Here is a 13473-nt window from a genome sequence, read left to right on the forward strand (position 1 = left end):
CTCATTTGAAAAGCTGGCATGTAATCAAAATTCAGAAGATTTTTGTTTATATTTATTTTTAAAATCCTTAAATATAAAAGGAGTGGAAACTGATTTTTTTTCTCTTACAATTTCTCTGCAGTGGACAACCAACCTATGCTGCATTACATTAGAGATAAAACTGCAGTCCCTTATTTCTCCAACCTTGTCTGGTTTATTGGAAGCCATGTGATTGAACTGGATAACTGTGTGCAGACTGATGAAGAGTAAGCTTTTTAAAATGTCATTTATTGAATGGAAATGCTTTTCCTGGACACTGATGCTCGCCTCACTTTGTCTGCAGTGGTCCACCTCAGACAGTAGGTGTCTGAGACAGTTTGCAGACAGTTGAAGCTTTTTCTTTTCACAGATTTGTGCTATCAGTGCACTGGATTAAGTGGTCAGTGATGTCCTCTATCTGTACTCATGTCAGTACAAGTAAATCATTCTTGGACAACGTGCCTTTTCTTCATCTTTGTTTTAATTTTGCTGAATTTAGTAGGAATTCAGAACACGGATGGGATTTTGTGCTTCTCAGTTTTAGTAACTCTTTTGTGTGTTTCTCTTCTGAGTACTATCCCAGCAGAACAGCTCTCAGAAAAAGATACTGTAGGAGAAAAAAAAAAAAAGAAAATAGTTGGAAAGATGAACTTTATTTAATATGGGAACTGTAAGCAATGAAATTCCCACGTCGTGTACTACTATCAACTGTGGAAATATTCTGTTGCTTCAGGTTAAATAACCGGAGGTAAACCAAGATTGCTTGCTTTACTTCCCACTCACAGTGGGTGATTGTTTCATACTTCCTTAAAGTGAAAAGGCAGAAGTGTAATAAAACAGATGTTTTCTTTTTAGAAAGAAAACCTTTTTATGATTGGTTTCTGAGAAGATTCTGGCAGTGGGAAGCAAACTTGTTAAAAGTACTACTTGTGAAAACTGGAGGAAAGACTTCATATGTGCTTCTTAAAGAAAACATATGCCTGAATGCTGTTTGGTAGCTGCATTAGTGCATTGGATGTGAAAACATTTGTTTTAGGCTGTCAGTCTGCACAAGGCAATTGATGGAACTTGAATGATTAAAGTCATCAAGTTTTTAAAAAAAAGTTTTACTTACCTGAGACTTTATCTGTTCTGTTTTTCAGGCACAGGAATAGGGGCAAGCTGAGTGACCTGGTAGCAGAACATCTTGATCATTTGCATTACCTTAATGATATACTTATCATTAATTGTGAATTTTTAAATGATGTGCTGACAGACCACCTACTTAATAGGCTCTTTCTTCCCCTCTATGTGTATTCATTAGTAAATCAAGATAAGGTAAGTGAATACATGCAAATCTGTAAGTTGTAAAGGAATTATTTGCCTTCAGTATGCATAGCAATCTGTTAACCCTACTAAGGAATACACCTGGTTAATACTGTTGATGCCTATGTTTGTATGTTGAAACAAATAGGGACTGTAGGGGGAGGAGGTAGGTTATAGTTTGAACACTTTTGTTCATTGTTATTTGTTTGATCTATTAAAATGTCAATATTATTTTTTTTTATTTATACATAATACTTCACTGTTTATATAATTGTTTATGTAACAGCCAATTCTTTAATGAATGCTATCAGAAAAAACTTGTGAAGGAGTGGTTGAGTAGGAAATACCAACTTAATTCTGGGTTATTTATCTGTTGCGATGTTATTAAAGGGGCTGTGACTGAGAACAACCAGAAGCCATTTTTAAGCTTGTAGACTGTGAGGTGTTCTTAACTGGAGAGTCTTCATTTGAAATTGTTTACCAATAAGTAAATTTTAAAGAGCACCATCGTTAGCGGTAATATCCACTAATATCCGAAACAATGCGAAACAATACGAGGTTAAAAACTTCGTTTTAAATAAAATCTTAATCAGTGTCAGTGCTTTAACTTTATGGAAATAAATCATTGTTTTGTATTACTTCTACAACTTCTTTTCCTTAGGGCGGGGAGCGTCCAAAAATAAGTCTCCAAGTTTCTCTCTATCTTCTTTCTCAAGTATGTATTTGAATTATTTTGTCCTATTTCAGAATGTGTTTTGCTGCAGTGTTATAATATGTAATATTATTTACCATATTGTCATCTATTCTGACAAAACCATTTTTAAAAAATTGGCAAACACACTGTTGAACACTTTCCAGTTTTCTTATTAAAAATAAAAAATAATAGCTCATTTTTCCTTAAGACAGATTTAAGTAGCTTCTTCAGTCACGGTTCCTCTGGGGATCTTGTAGCACACAGTGACAGCTTTTGGAGCATCCGTTTGTGTACAGCACTTCATAAACAGCTCACAATGGAGTCATGCAGCATTTCAGGACAGGATTTGTAGAATTACAGATGAGGTTCTCCTAGACATGCAGTGCAGTTTGAATCTACCTAAATCTGAGATATTCTCTTGGGAAAACAGAGGGAGTATTGATCTGTTTCATGGCTTGTGTTTTTCTTTATTAAAACTAGGTAGCTTAAAATGTAGGAAAAGAACATAGAATAAAAAATAATATAGAAGGAACAAGAATATCTGTAGAGGGAATTATGCTCTAGAGGAGTTATGTGTTTTGAAGCAGATTTCATGAACCATTAGTGTTAATAATTTAATGTTACTGTGTATGTAAACTTAAGATACCAGTGTTCAACAAGGACGCAAATGGAATTTGTTCAGTGATTGAAGTGGAGAAATCGTGTCTTGTAATGTGTCAAATATTTCTTTCCACCTTTGTTTTAACAGGTTTTTCTTATTATACATTATGCCCCTTTGGTGAACTCACTGGCTGAGGTTATACTTAATGGTGACCTGTCTGTGTTTTCTTCTAAAGCTGAGCAAGATGTTCAGAAAAACTCAGTAAGTGGTCAAGTAATATGTGGATATTTTCCTTCTTTTAAGATGCAAATATTCTATTTGAAATACCAGTAATATCAAGAAACTAGCTAGAAATGCCTGCATCTTGAAACTGAAGTTAAGGCAATAGCGTTTAGGAGATAAGAGCAGAAAAATCATTAAATATGACTGCTAAAAAAATACTCTGTGTGACCTGCAACATTATGTTCTTGTCCACATTTCTCTTTTCTGTGGTGGTCAGATTGCAAAGTCTTCCAGTACTTTTATCATCCAGCCTAGGTTCAGTTCTGGTTACTGACATTTTGCCAGTGGAGCTGACTGAGTGCTATGAGATAAAGCAGTCTCTTGTTTGCGTTAGGAAATGTCTGACCTTGTACTAGTTGCATACTGACTGTTGTGTGCTCCTTGAGCAGAAGTGGCTTTGTTACTAGGAAATCTGTGGCAAAAGGGTGAGATAGCACATGTTGTGGAAGGGAGGTTTTTTCCTGCTCTGTTTACTGTGCAGAGTTGCAGAATATCTGTAGCACATGTTTTGTGCTTACATTAATGTGAGGAATAGTAGGAGTTTCCTTTAAATGCCTGTTCATCTGTTCTCATGTTTATAATGCTGTTCTAGATTGCTGCTTCTTACTTGTCCTGTGATGCATGGTGCACACACTGCGTGCTGTCACACGTGAACAGCTACCAAACAGGAGGCGGCTGGCTTTCTAGGGTAGATGCTTAGCAGAATTGTACCAGAGGTGGAGCTTTGTTGCCACTCCATGGTTGGAACCGTATTTTTTAGTAAATTCAGCCTTACTGTTCCATGGGCCCTGAAAATGGGAATGTGAAGCTACTCCTTGGAGTTTGAGAAGTATACTGAATTAAGATGCTTTTTCCTTTACATATTTTTCCCTTTTATTTCTGCCATTAAGTGATATTAGTAGAAATACACTCAGCTCTATATTATTTCCTGTGAAGTCTGTTTTCCTACGTAATTCAGATGTGGGTCAGTTCTACCTAATTCGTGTTTCTCAATTCCTTGTTTAACCTACTTTCTCCTTCTCATTAGAAGTTGTTACTAATTATTTTACTAGCACACACTGCACAAGATAAATTATAATTATAAATTAGAAACTATAAATATGATAGACACTTTTTGAAAGTATGATAAAACAGTATCTCTAAATGAAAAAGCAAATTATATATAATGTAAGCTAACTTTTTTTTTTGAGATTGTTTTAATTATTTAGCCTTGTTTGGCAGCACAGGATATGTATTTTGCTCAGTATTCTTTCTTGCAGTGGACCAGACCATACTTCAGTGTTTATCAGTGTATCACTCAAATGTCTCTTCTGTTATTTTGCTCATATGACAAGCAGCAGCTTATAATACAAGGGTATTAAATACCTGCATTCTTCATGAAGTAGTTAAATAGTTCTAGAAAACAGTGTAAAAAGTAAATGCAGGGAGGGGAAAATCTAAAAGCTTCTTGCAATTTGCATATGTCATTTTTTTCCATAAAGAATAGGACTTAACGTGCCCTTCCCTTTTCTTACGACTTTTCTGACCAGAAGCCACCAATAAAAGTAATTTGGTTGTGACTCCAATTAATTTATAATCTGTCCAAACTGTAGTTTGGTATATCTGAAAATATGTGAGAAATTACAGGGAGAGATGTGCAGTAGATTGCACAGTGTGGGTTGAATTGTTTGTTTCAGTGTTGTGAAATATTCCTCCTACCATGTAGCTTATTTCAGTGACAAGTGTAAGGAGACATGCAGGATTGCTGTAAAACCCTGTGAGTCAGAGGATTCAGGTCAGTGTTTCGGCCTTTTGACTTGTGCTTGGCTTCATCCTCATGCAGTCATTCCTAATGTCTCCTTCTTTCTTTTTTCCCCCCACCCTCCAATGTATTCTTTACTAATTGGAGTGAGGGTTTATTTCCCAACATTTTTCCTGAGGTATCTTTGAACTCTTCATCTTTAGTGCTTGAGTCACATGGGGCAAGGAATGGAATCCCAGTATATGTATTTAGTCTTACTTATATTTTCTATTGCTTGCCCTCAAGTTTTGAATGGTTTAGCCAGTGTCAGCTAAATGTGATTGAAATATCAAGATCTAAAAAGGAGTGAAGTTTCTGTAAGAGCTTTGTTCAGGTTCAGCCTGTGCTGGGGGAAGCCCCCAGTCTAGTTTCACTTCCCAGTAGCAGAGAAGTTTGGCTCTGTGGTGTTTGTGTAGCTCTGGCTGGGAGCTCTGTGCCCATAATCCAAGTGGCAGCCCTAGCAAACGTGGAGGGAGCTCAAAGCATTGCAGCTCAGAAACAGTCTGCAAAAGGATGGGAAACCAAGCTGTTAATCTCGCTGGTCAAAGTGGTTCTTGTTTTTTTCGTCTCTCTGTAAGAGTGCATTGTTTGCTGTTGTTAGGATGACACAGACTCTCCTGAAGCAATCATTTGTTTCTGTAAAACCCTGTAAGTCAGAGGTTGTCATCTTCATTTATTTTTTTCATATATGAAGTGATTATCAGGAAAATTAGGTATTGACTGAATACTGCTTTGCTCTGAGTGTTTCATATTAATACATTGCTATCAACAGACACTTCTGATTTTGCTGCCTTTATCCTATTTGAATATGGTCATTTAATTTTATTTGTATTAACTGCTTTACCTGTTAAGCAAAATTCAAAGAAGCAAAATATGGCTTTAAGAACCCTGCATTGTTAAGCTGATCATTTGCTTTATTCTTCTTTTTGAAATGGCATCCTCCTTAATGGCAAGTCTTTAGGTTATGTTACTTTGGGTACAACTTTCGCTGGTTTGGCACTGTTTCTCCAAGGTCTGCTTTCCTGCATTTTGAAACTGGTCTGAAATTTAAGTTTTTAATTCCAAAACTTTCAACTGAAGTGTCTTTTATAGAGTTAAAAACGCCTTGCTTGTAGCTCAGTGTAAAATCTTAATGTTTGTAGGCGAAGTCAAGTATCAGATGTTTCATAAAACCAACAGAAACACTTGAGAGGTCTCTTGAAATTAATAAACAGAAGGGGAAGAAGAGAGTGCAGAAAAGACCCAACTATAAGAATGTTGGTGAAGAAGACGAGGAGGAGAGACAATCTGAAGATACCCAAGATGACTCAGATAAAACTAAAAGTACAGAAGCGAGTTCAAAAGGCATCAGAACAAGCAGTGAAAATGAAGGTGTGTACATTAGCAAATAAAAGTGCTCTTAGAATTTGGGTACTGTGTGCATCTAATTTTGATGTATTACATGGCTTGGTCTCTTGTTGCAGTAGGTAACATGGTAGTACTAATTTATTTCACTCTCTTTGGCTGTGTTTTTTTTCTCATGTTAAATCATTCTATCAGGAGGTGTACTTTTAGTCTGATTGAAAACCATAAAAATGCCTTTGTATCTACCTGCTGTTTTTGTGCCTTTGATTTTTGTGCCTTTGATTATGGAGAGCTTTATAAGTAGACCTCATTGTAGACCTTTGCATTGTTTACCTTTTTTTATTCAGTAAAGAAAATAATGTGGAAGATGGTCAGGAGTATTCTGTGCATGTTTCGGTGATTCAAGTATGCTAAAATTGATACTACTTTTTTGAAAACATGCAATTGCTAAAAACTGAAGGAAATGTCTTAAACGGAGATTATTTTATTGCTAAATTTCAGAACTTTTGATCTAATACTAGCCTTAAGAGGATTTAAGAGCCTTAAGAACTGGTTCTGTAAGATGAGTGGTTTCATAGCACATCATAACTGTTTATCTTAATAGTAACTAGAAGACGTGGGTACATCAGAAAATAGGCATGTACTGAGAAAATGTGGAGAATGGCATAAAAGGAGTTAAAAACAAGACCTTTGTTCTTGGACAGTTCTGTCCAAACACGGTTGCCTTTTTTGATAAGACTTTCTAGGATTTTTATTTTCCTTAAATGGCATCAAATAGCTGATGGTACATTGCCATAATTTTCAGCATGACACGATCTGCTGGGTAAACTGGTGCATTTATTAGTCTTTGTCCAACCTCGTAAGTAAAAGCTAGTACTACCAAAAAGCCTGCAGCATGTGGGACTGGGTACCTTGTTTGCTCTGACAGTAGAAAGCCATTCACACCCTCTGGGAAACTCCATTTTCTCTGTTAGCACTCATCAATGTTTTTGTGATTTTATTTTTTCCAAATAATGTTCTGTGTGTTTTATTCCCGTGGTTTAGAGAAGGGATTTACTGCTATTTATTTATTGAACAAAATAATTTGCATGTTTTCTTTCACGTATGTATGTGTAAATTTCTTATAGGATTAACTTTCATACAGGAATGTAAGCAAGCATTTTTTCTATCATGAGGAAAAATTTGTCTACATTCAGTTATTCATTTTTTGAGGCTGTGGTTACACCTCTTGTAGTTGCATCAGTGGCTTCTAATGCAAAGTGGAAAAAGCTTGCAAAAACTGTTTGTTAAAAATACCAACTTTTGTTTTATAGAAATAGAGATGGTCATCATGGAGCGATGCAAGCTCTCAGAATTGTCCATCTCTGCTGTGACAGAACAGAATACAACGGATGAAGAAAAGAGTGCTGCTGCCTCTGGAAGTGAGATAACAAACTGGAACAGGTATGGGAACTGTAACGTCTTGTTGAGTTGCTTCTGTGTTTGCCTTCCTTTAAACTTTCTCATCTCTTCTATGGGATGTCTCAAATCTGCCTCCAGTTAAATTTACAAGTGTTCTCGTAGGACGGTAAGATGGGAGGCAATAGGAAAGCAGAATACTGCTTCTTTACTGATCAGTTTGGGATATGATCCAGTTTCTTTGTTCAGGTGCTGCTTTCTTTTGTAGCAGTTGTGATACCAAAAGTTGGTGAAGTTGGGTTGCCAAATATTAACGCAGTTAAACATAAAAATTTTCATTGCAGAACTTTCTAAACCATCGCTAGTGCTTAAACCTAGGAGACCAAAACACTTCTGCAGTCTGAAATTTAACTTTTCCATTCAAATGTTTCTTTCTTTCTCATTTTTTTCTCCTTTAGTCATTTGAGTGTGCAGTTCTTGACAGCTTGTTGTAGGATAGCCTACCTTGCTCCAAGTGTTAGTGAAAGTTAGTGAAAATTTCTTTCTTGCTCTAGTAAATGCTTTTCAACTCTACTTAGTGCTTGAATTTTTAAGGTAGGTATTTTTTTCTTTTTTAATGCAACAGTGATTGCAGCTTCTTGAACTTCATTATGTACGTATGCACTGAAGCTGTACAATGCTTCTGCATACGTATTATATGTGCTGCAAACAAACCCAGCGAGTGTATGAACAGGTAGATCTTGGAAAAGTATTATGAAACCATTCCTGTAAAAATGTTTGAATTCATGTCAGAATGTAGTATGAGACAATACTGTAATCTGAGTACTTTCAAACAAGTCCTTTTGCTTTAATGCCTGAAAATGTGCATTACTGTAGACTTCTTTCACTCCCTATATGTAGAGCAGGATAGTTATTGATTTTCCTGTAAATGTTGTCTTATTCTTGGCCAATTCAAAGTTTTTCCTTTCCGCAGACCTTTTCTTGATATGGTCTATAATGCACTGGACTGTGCTGAAGATGATTACTATGCCCTCTTTGTGCTCTGTCTTCTGTATGCAATGTCACACAATAAAGGTAAGCCACTTCCTTAGAGAAAATAAATGAAATGTGGTTTTTGGTACATACAATCCCCAAAGGTGGTTAATCTGTTGTTCTTCCTTTTGCTTGTGATAACTTTGCGAGTTGGTGTTGAATTTCTTTGTATTGCTAATAACACTCTTCCAAGAAAACCATTGCTATCTATTAAATGCTTACCTTTAGGCATAGTCCTGTTTTCTAATTTACTTCATTTTCTTCCCTGTAAAGGCATTGACCCAGTGAAGCTGGAGAGAATTCAGCTTCCTGCTCAACATGCTGAAGAGAGAAATTCATATAATCATGTACTTGCAGAAGGGCTCATCAGAATAATGAATTATGCTGCACAACCAGGTATCACATTTATAATATTTGTTTTCTTCACAAGCTGAAAAGCTACTTAACCTCTTGTGTATGAGATGAAAGTGTGTGTTTAACATGCTCTCTGTTGAACAGTAAGTAAATATGGGCTGTGAAAGACAAATACTGGTTTCTCTCAGTTGTTGAGTAACCAGTAACTGCATTTCTGCTGAATAGTTGTTTTTATGCTTAGAACTATAGAGGCATCTGTTGTCTTAACTTTCCTTCTCTCCACTTTTTTGAATAAACAAACATCAAACAAGGAATAATGAGATGGGTAGTGATTTCAGCTTAATGTATAATTTCATCCTGAAAATATGGTTTGTGGCACCTTTAATTGTAGCACTGCTGCCAGGGGAGAAGTGGTCTTCAAAAATATACACAAGAAATGAATCTGTTTATAGCTGTCCTTTGCTTCTGGAGGCTAATAGTAAACTTTCCCATGACTTCTTTTAATTATGTATTGTGCTTTCAGTTCTGAACTGTTATGCAAAAAACATTTTTTTCTTAACTTCAACTTTTTGTAAAATAAGGGATAGAAGGCTTAATGAACTATTCCAGGGAAACACAATAAAAGTTCAAGTCACAGCTCCTCCCACCTATGCTGCCCCTATTAAAACTTTAAATGAGTGGAGCCAGTTTCCCCTGCAACTGATGCACTGTTGTTATTGATTGCCTGCAGAATGAAATCTAGTCTGCTATATGGGCTCTCCAGTGGCTGCAGCTTTCTTCAGCCCCTATCCTCCTGCTGTGGTGCAGGGTCATTCATGTTCTGCAGTACAGATATCTGTTCTGACATGTTTCTCCATGGGCTGCAGTGGGACAACATGCTGCATTGAAGGTCTTTTCCATGGGATGCACCTTGTTGCTGTCCTTCAGTGGCCTTTGTGGCTGCACATTTTTTGTCACATTTTTCTCCAATTTTGTGTTTCTGACTTTTTAATAATTCTCCTGAAAATAAACGTTTAAACTCTCAATACATTCTTTCCTTTTGACCTCTCTGGATATTTGCGTCCAGGCTTTGCTTAAATCCTCTGGATGTGAGGAAGGCCTGTGCTTTACTAGCATGCTCTGTACAAAGCATCACTTCATCTTGTAACGTTATCCATGCCAGCCACCTGTGATTCTCCCCTGATGTATAATTCAGTCTGTGTTTCCAGTTAACTAAGGTGTTTGGTTTCAGTGGCTTTTGTAATGAAATACATCTTTATTACAGTCTTGTTGCGTGGTTCTGCTTCTTCCCAATAACTCTTCTAGTTCACTTCTTACAGCCAGCCACACCATACATCCACCCTTGTCAGGCTGGGTGTGTATGATGGATGCTACTGTTTCTTATATTAAAATTCTCTTTTCATAGATGGAAAAATCCGTTTGGCAACTCTAGAACTTGGCTGTCTGTTGCTGAAGCAGCTTGTGTTTTCTAAAAATGGCAGCATAATAAAAGACGTTCATCTTGCATGCCTTGAGGTTAGTATTCTTCTTTCATGTTACTAGTTTCAGCATTACTTGCATTTGCATCTTGCTGTATAATAGCACAAATGTCTTTGTTTCTTATTGTAATAAGCTTAATGTGAAACTTGAGCTTCTAGAATATCTTCCATTGGTGATTCCATATGGTGAAAGAAGCAATATTCTGTATACCATTCACAAGTCTGCTGTTAGCTTGCTGATTAACTCTGAATAGTTAGATTCATTTTTCTCTCTGAAGAGTGTATGGTAACCATCTCAGCAATGTGAAGAGAAGTACTTTTGAAACAAACAAGCTCAGCTGAGCTGTGAGTGCTAGAACTGTTACATCAAATTCTGAGCTGAAGGCTATGCATACGGGGATATTAGTAGTTTGGGTGCATTTTTTTAAATGTTACTTCTGATTAAATGGTATTTTTACTCCCTGAAATGGTTATTTTCTCTTTTCTAGGGTGCAAGAGAAGAAGGCGTTCATCTCCTTCGCCGTTTCTATAAGGTATATACGCAGAGGGTTGTAAGAAACGAGTCTTTACGCGTGGATTTAAAATAATTAAAACCAGTCTAATTCCCCAAGAAAGCACTACATGTTTCTTGTAGAGAAGGAAGTTTTAGATGGTTTCTCTCCTTCCTACATTTCACATAGCGCATTGATGACTTCACAAAAAGGGTGTGAGAAGTCCCATAGGCTCTGCATCAGGGGACAAACGAGTAGTCCTGCTTTTGTTGCAGCTGCTGTGTATGTTGTGGAGCTGCCATACCATTGGAAAGTTTCTTGGATTTTACTAACGGCACAAATACAGAAGATGCCTCTTTTTGGCATTACTTTTTGTTTGTATCTCATTCAAAATGATGATCTTAAATTTTATTTAATCTTATTTTGAGACCTCTACAGCTTTTTGCTTTTTTTTTTAGTGTTGCAAACAATGTGCGCTAAGCATGAACTTATTAGTTACAAATTTACTTTCCCTTATATGGAAGTGTCTAAATTCTCCTCCAATTTGTGTTGGAATTCTCTTGAGGAAGAAGGTGCAGGGTTATTTTTAATTTCCAGTAAGTAAAAAATAAAAAATAAAACCATAATTTGTGGTGTGTTGACCTTGGCCAGCTGCCAGACACCCAGCTGCTCTCGCACTGTCCCTCCTCAACAGACTGGGAGAAAACCAGATGAGGAAAAAAAAAAAAAAAAAAAACATGTAGGTTCATATACAGATAGAGAGGTTGTTTAATAATTACTGTTGTGGGCAAAACAGATTCAGCTTGGATAAAATTTAACTTACTGCTAATTAAATTGGATAGCATGAAACAAAGACCTAACTAGGTGAGAACAACACCTTTCCTTCACCTCTCTGTTTATTCCCAGATCAACTTCATTCCTTCATTCCCAACTCCTCTAACTCTTGCCCTCCACTGCACAGGAAGGATGGGACATTGGGGCTGTTGTTGATCTGTAGCAGTTCCATTCTGCTGCTTCTGCTCCTTCCCCACACTTTTCCCCTGCTCTAGTGGGGATCTTCTCTGTGGGCTACTGCCCTTAGCCAGGAAAAAAACTGGCCACAGCATGGACACTCCACAAACTGTGTTTTTTTCAGGACTAAGGCACCTGCTGTGCTGCTGCAGCATGGTCCCCATGGGCTATCTTTGGGGATCTGCTCCAACGCCAGGAGCATCTCCTTTCCTCCTCTGTCCTTGGTGATGCAGGACTATTTCTCTCTGCCTGCCCACCTCACCACCCTTTCTTCATCTCCCTTACTCCTGAACAGCATTTTGCTCTTCCTGAAATCTGTTTTGCAGAGGCACAGCCAGTGTTGCTGTGGGGCCTGGCTGTGGTGGGGCTGTTGGAGCACTGGCTGTGACCAGCCTTGGTTTCTTCTAGAAGTCACCCCTGCTGCTCACCCCTTGCCACCTACACCCACTGCACAATTAAACAAGAGCAAGCATGTCTCTTTAGCAGTGTTTGTGGATTCATAATGTGTTCATATTTTATGTCTTCGTTTGTATTTTTTAATAAAAGGGAGAAGAAATTTTTCTGGATATGTTTGAAGATGAATATCGGAGTATGACAGTAAGTGACACCTGTATGAGTTCCTCCCAAAATCTTCCAAACCGGATGCAAGACAGAAACAAGTAGTTATTGGAAACTATTGAATGTGTCTGTTGTATCTAGCAGTAGAATAGCAGAATGTTTTAATTCCTCTGAGGAATTCTCTACACTTGCATAAATCATTTGTGTGAAACTTCACAGCTCTTTATTAAATAAAAAGCACCGTCTGTTTCTGAAAGTAGGTATACAAAAACTTCTTCATCCTAGGGACCAAGATATTAGATTGTTTAACAACTGAAGAAAATAATAGTTAAAAGTCAAAGTCATAATCTTCCTATGTCTGTTTGAAGCCCTGCATGGTTTCAAGTTTAACTGGAGCCACTTTACTTATCAGCAGAGGACAGGGAGCTCTGTCCCCTCAAAGAGCAGCACATTACCAATTGTGGAGCACTGCTGTGGACTTCTTAGTAAAATTTTGTCTTGAATCTCAGTTAATATTGAAGCTGTAAATGCATTTAAAAAGCAACTACTTGTTTAAATTCTTAGGTTAGTGTTTAAGAATTGAGTTGTCACATGAAGTGATCTTTCTTTTCCTCGCAGCAATGTTACAGGGATTTCATCAGCAGGCACTTTGTCTTTTTGAAAAAGGACAATTTACGGTTGGTGTATTGCAGCACCTCTTAATATGAGAAGCATCCTGCAGTATCTTACTAGCTTACTAGCTTAAATAATAGGAGTATTTAATCAGTATCTTATTCTTTACTTTAGTGTTGATGTGCTTCTAGTTTGAAAACTGGCACTGAAGTTAGCACTGTTGTCATGTTACAAATTAGTTTGTATGTAGGTTTTTCTGTTATACAAGTATCTCATTTTCTGAAACTGCTTTCTTTTTTTTTAATCATTTACTGTAAAAGACAGAGTTACACCCTGAAAGTTTGTTTTCTTTAAAGCGTATTTGTTTGGCTAGTTAGAAAATTTGCAGAGCAAATTTTAAGTGCTGAGTGTCACTGATGGAGTCCTGCTGGTTGAAGTGTGCAAATAATATGTTGTGGAGCTTCAGTGAGACAGAAGTACAGTTATCCTATCCGAATGGCAAAGGAAAAAGTGCT

At 37.1% G+C, this 13473-nt stretch overlaps 1 protein-coding gene across 10 annotated transcripts in view; it reads left to right on the forward strand.

Annotated features, from left to right (window-relative positions):
- The window catches only part of CLEC16A (C-type lectin domain containing 16A), a 62762-nt gene that overhangs the window by 9632 nt on the left and 39657 nt on the right, over positions 1–13473 (forward strand). For all 10 annotated transcript variants that reach the window (XM_052680392.1, XM_052680395.1, XM_052680399.1 and 7 more), the window contains exons 6-16: positions 122–245; positions 1161–1335; positions 1985–2038; positions 2766–2879; positions 5823–6051; positions 7338–7467; positions 8396–8496; positions 8728–8850; positions 10214–10323; positions 10775–10819; positions 12335–12385. In XM_052680392.1, coding sequence (XP_052536352.1) covers positions 122–245; positions 1161–1335; positions 1985–2038; positions 2766–2879; positions 5823–6051; positions 7338–7467; positions 8396–8496; positions 8728–8850; positions 10214–10323; positions 10775–10819; positions 12335–12385 — 1256 coding nt within the window. The remainder of the gene's footprint in view (positions 1–121; positions 246–1160; positions 1336–1984; positions 2039–2765; positions 2880–5822; positions 6052–7337; positions 7468–8395; positions 8497–8727; positions 8851–10213; positions 10324–10774; positions 10820–12334; positions 12386–13473) is intronic.

The sequence above is a fragment of the Tympanuchus pallidicinctus genome, unplaced genomic scaffold (genome assembly GCF_026119805.1).
Source record: "Tympanuchus pallidicinctus isolate F22 unplaced genomic scaffold, pur_lepc_1.0 scaffold18, whole genome shotgun sequence".
In the NCBI taxonomy this organism is placed as follows: domain Eukaryota; kingdom Metazoa; phylum Chordata; class Aves; order Galliformes; family Phasianidae; genus Tympanuchus; species Tympanuchus pallidicinctus.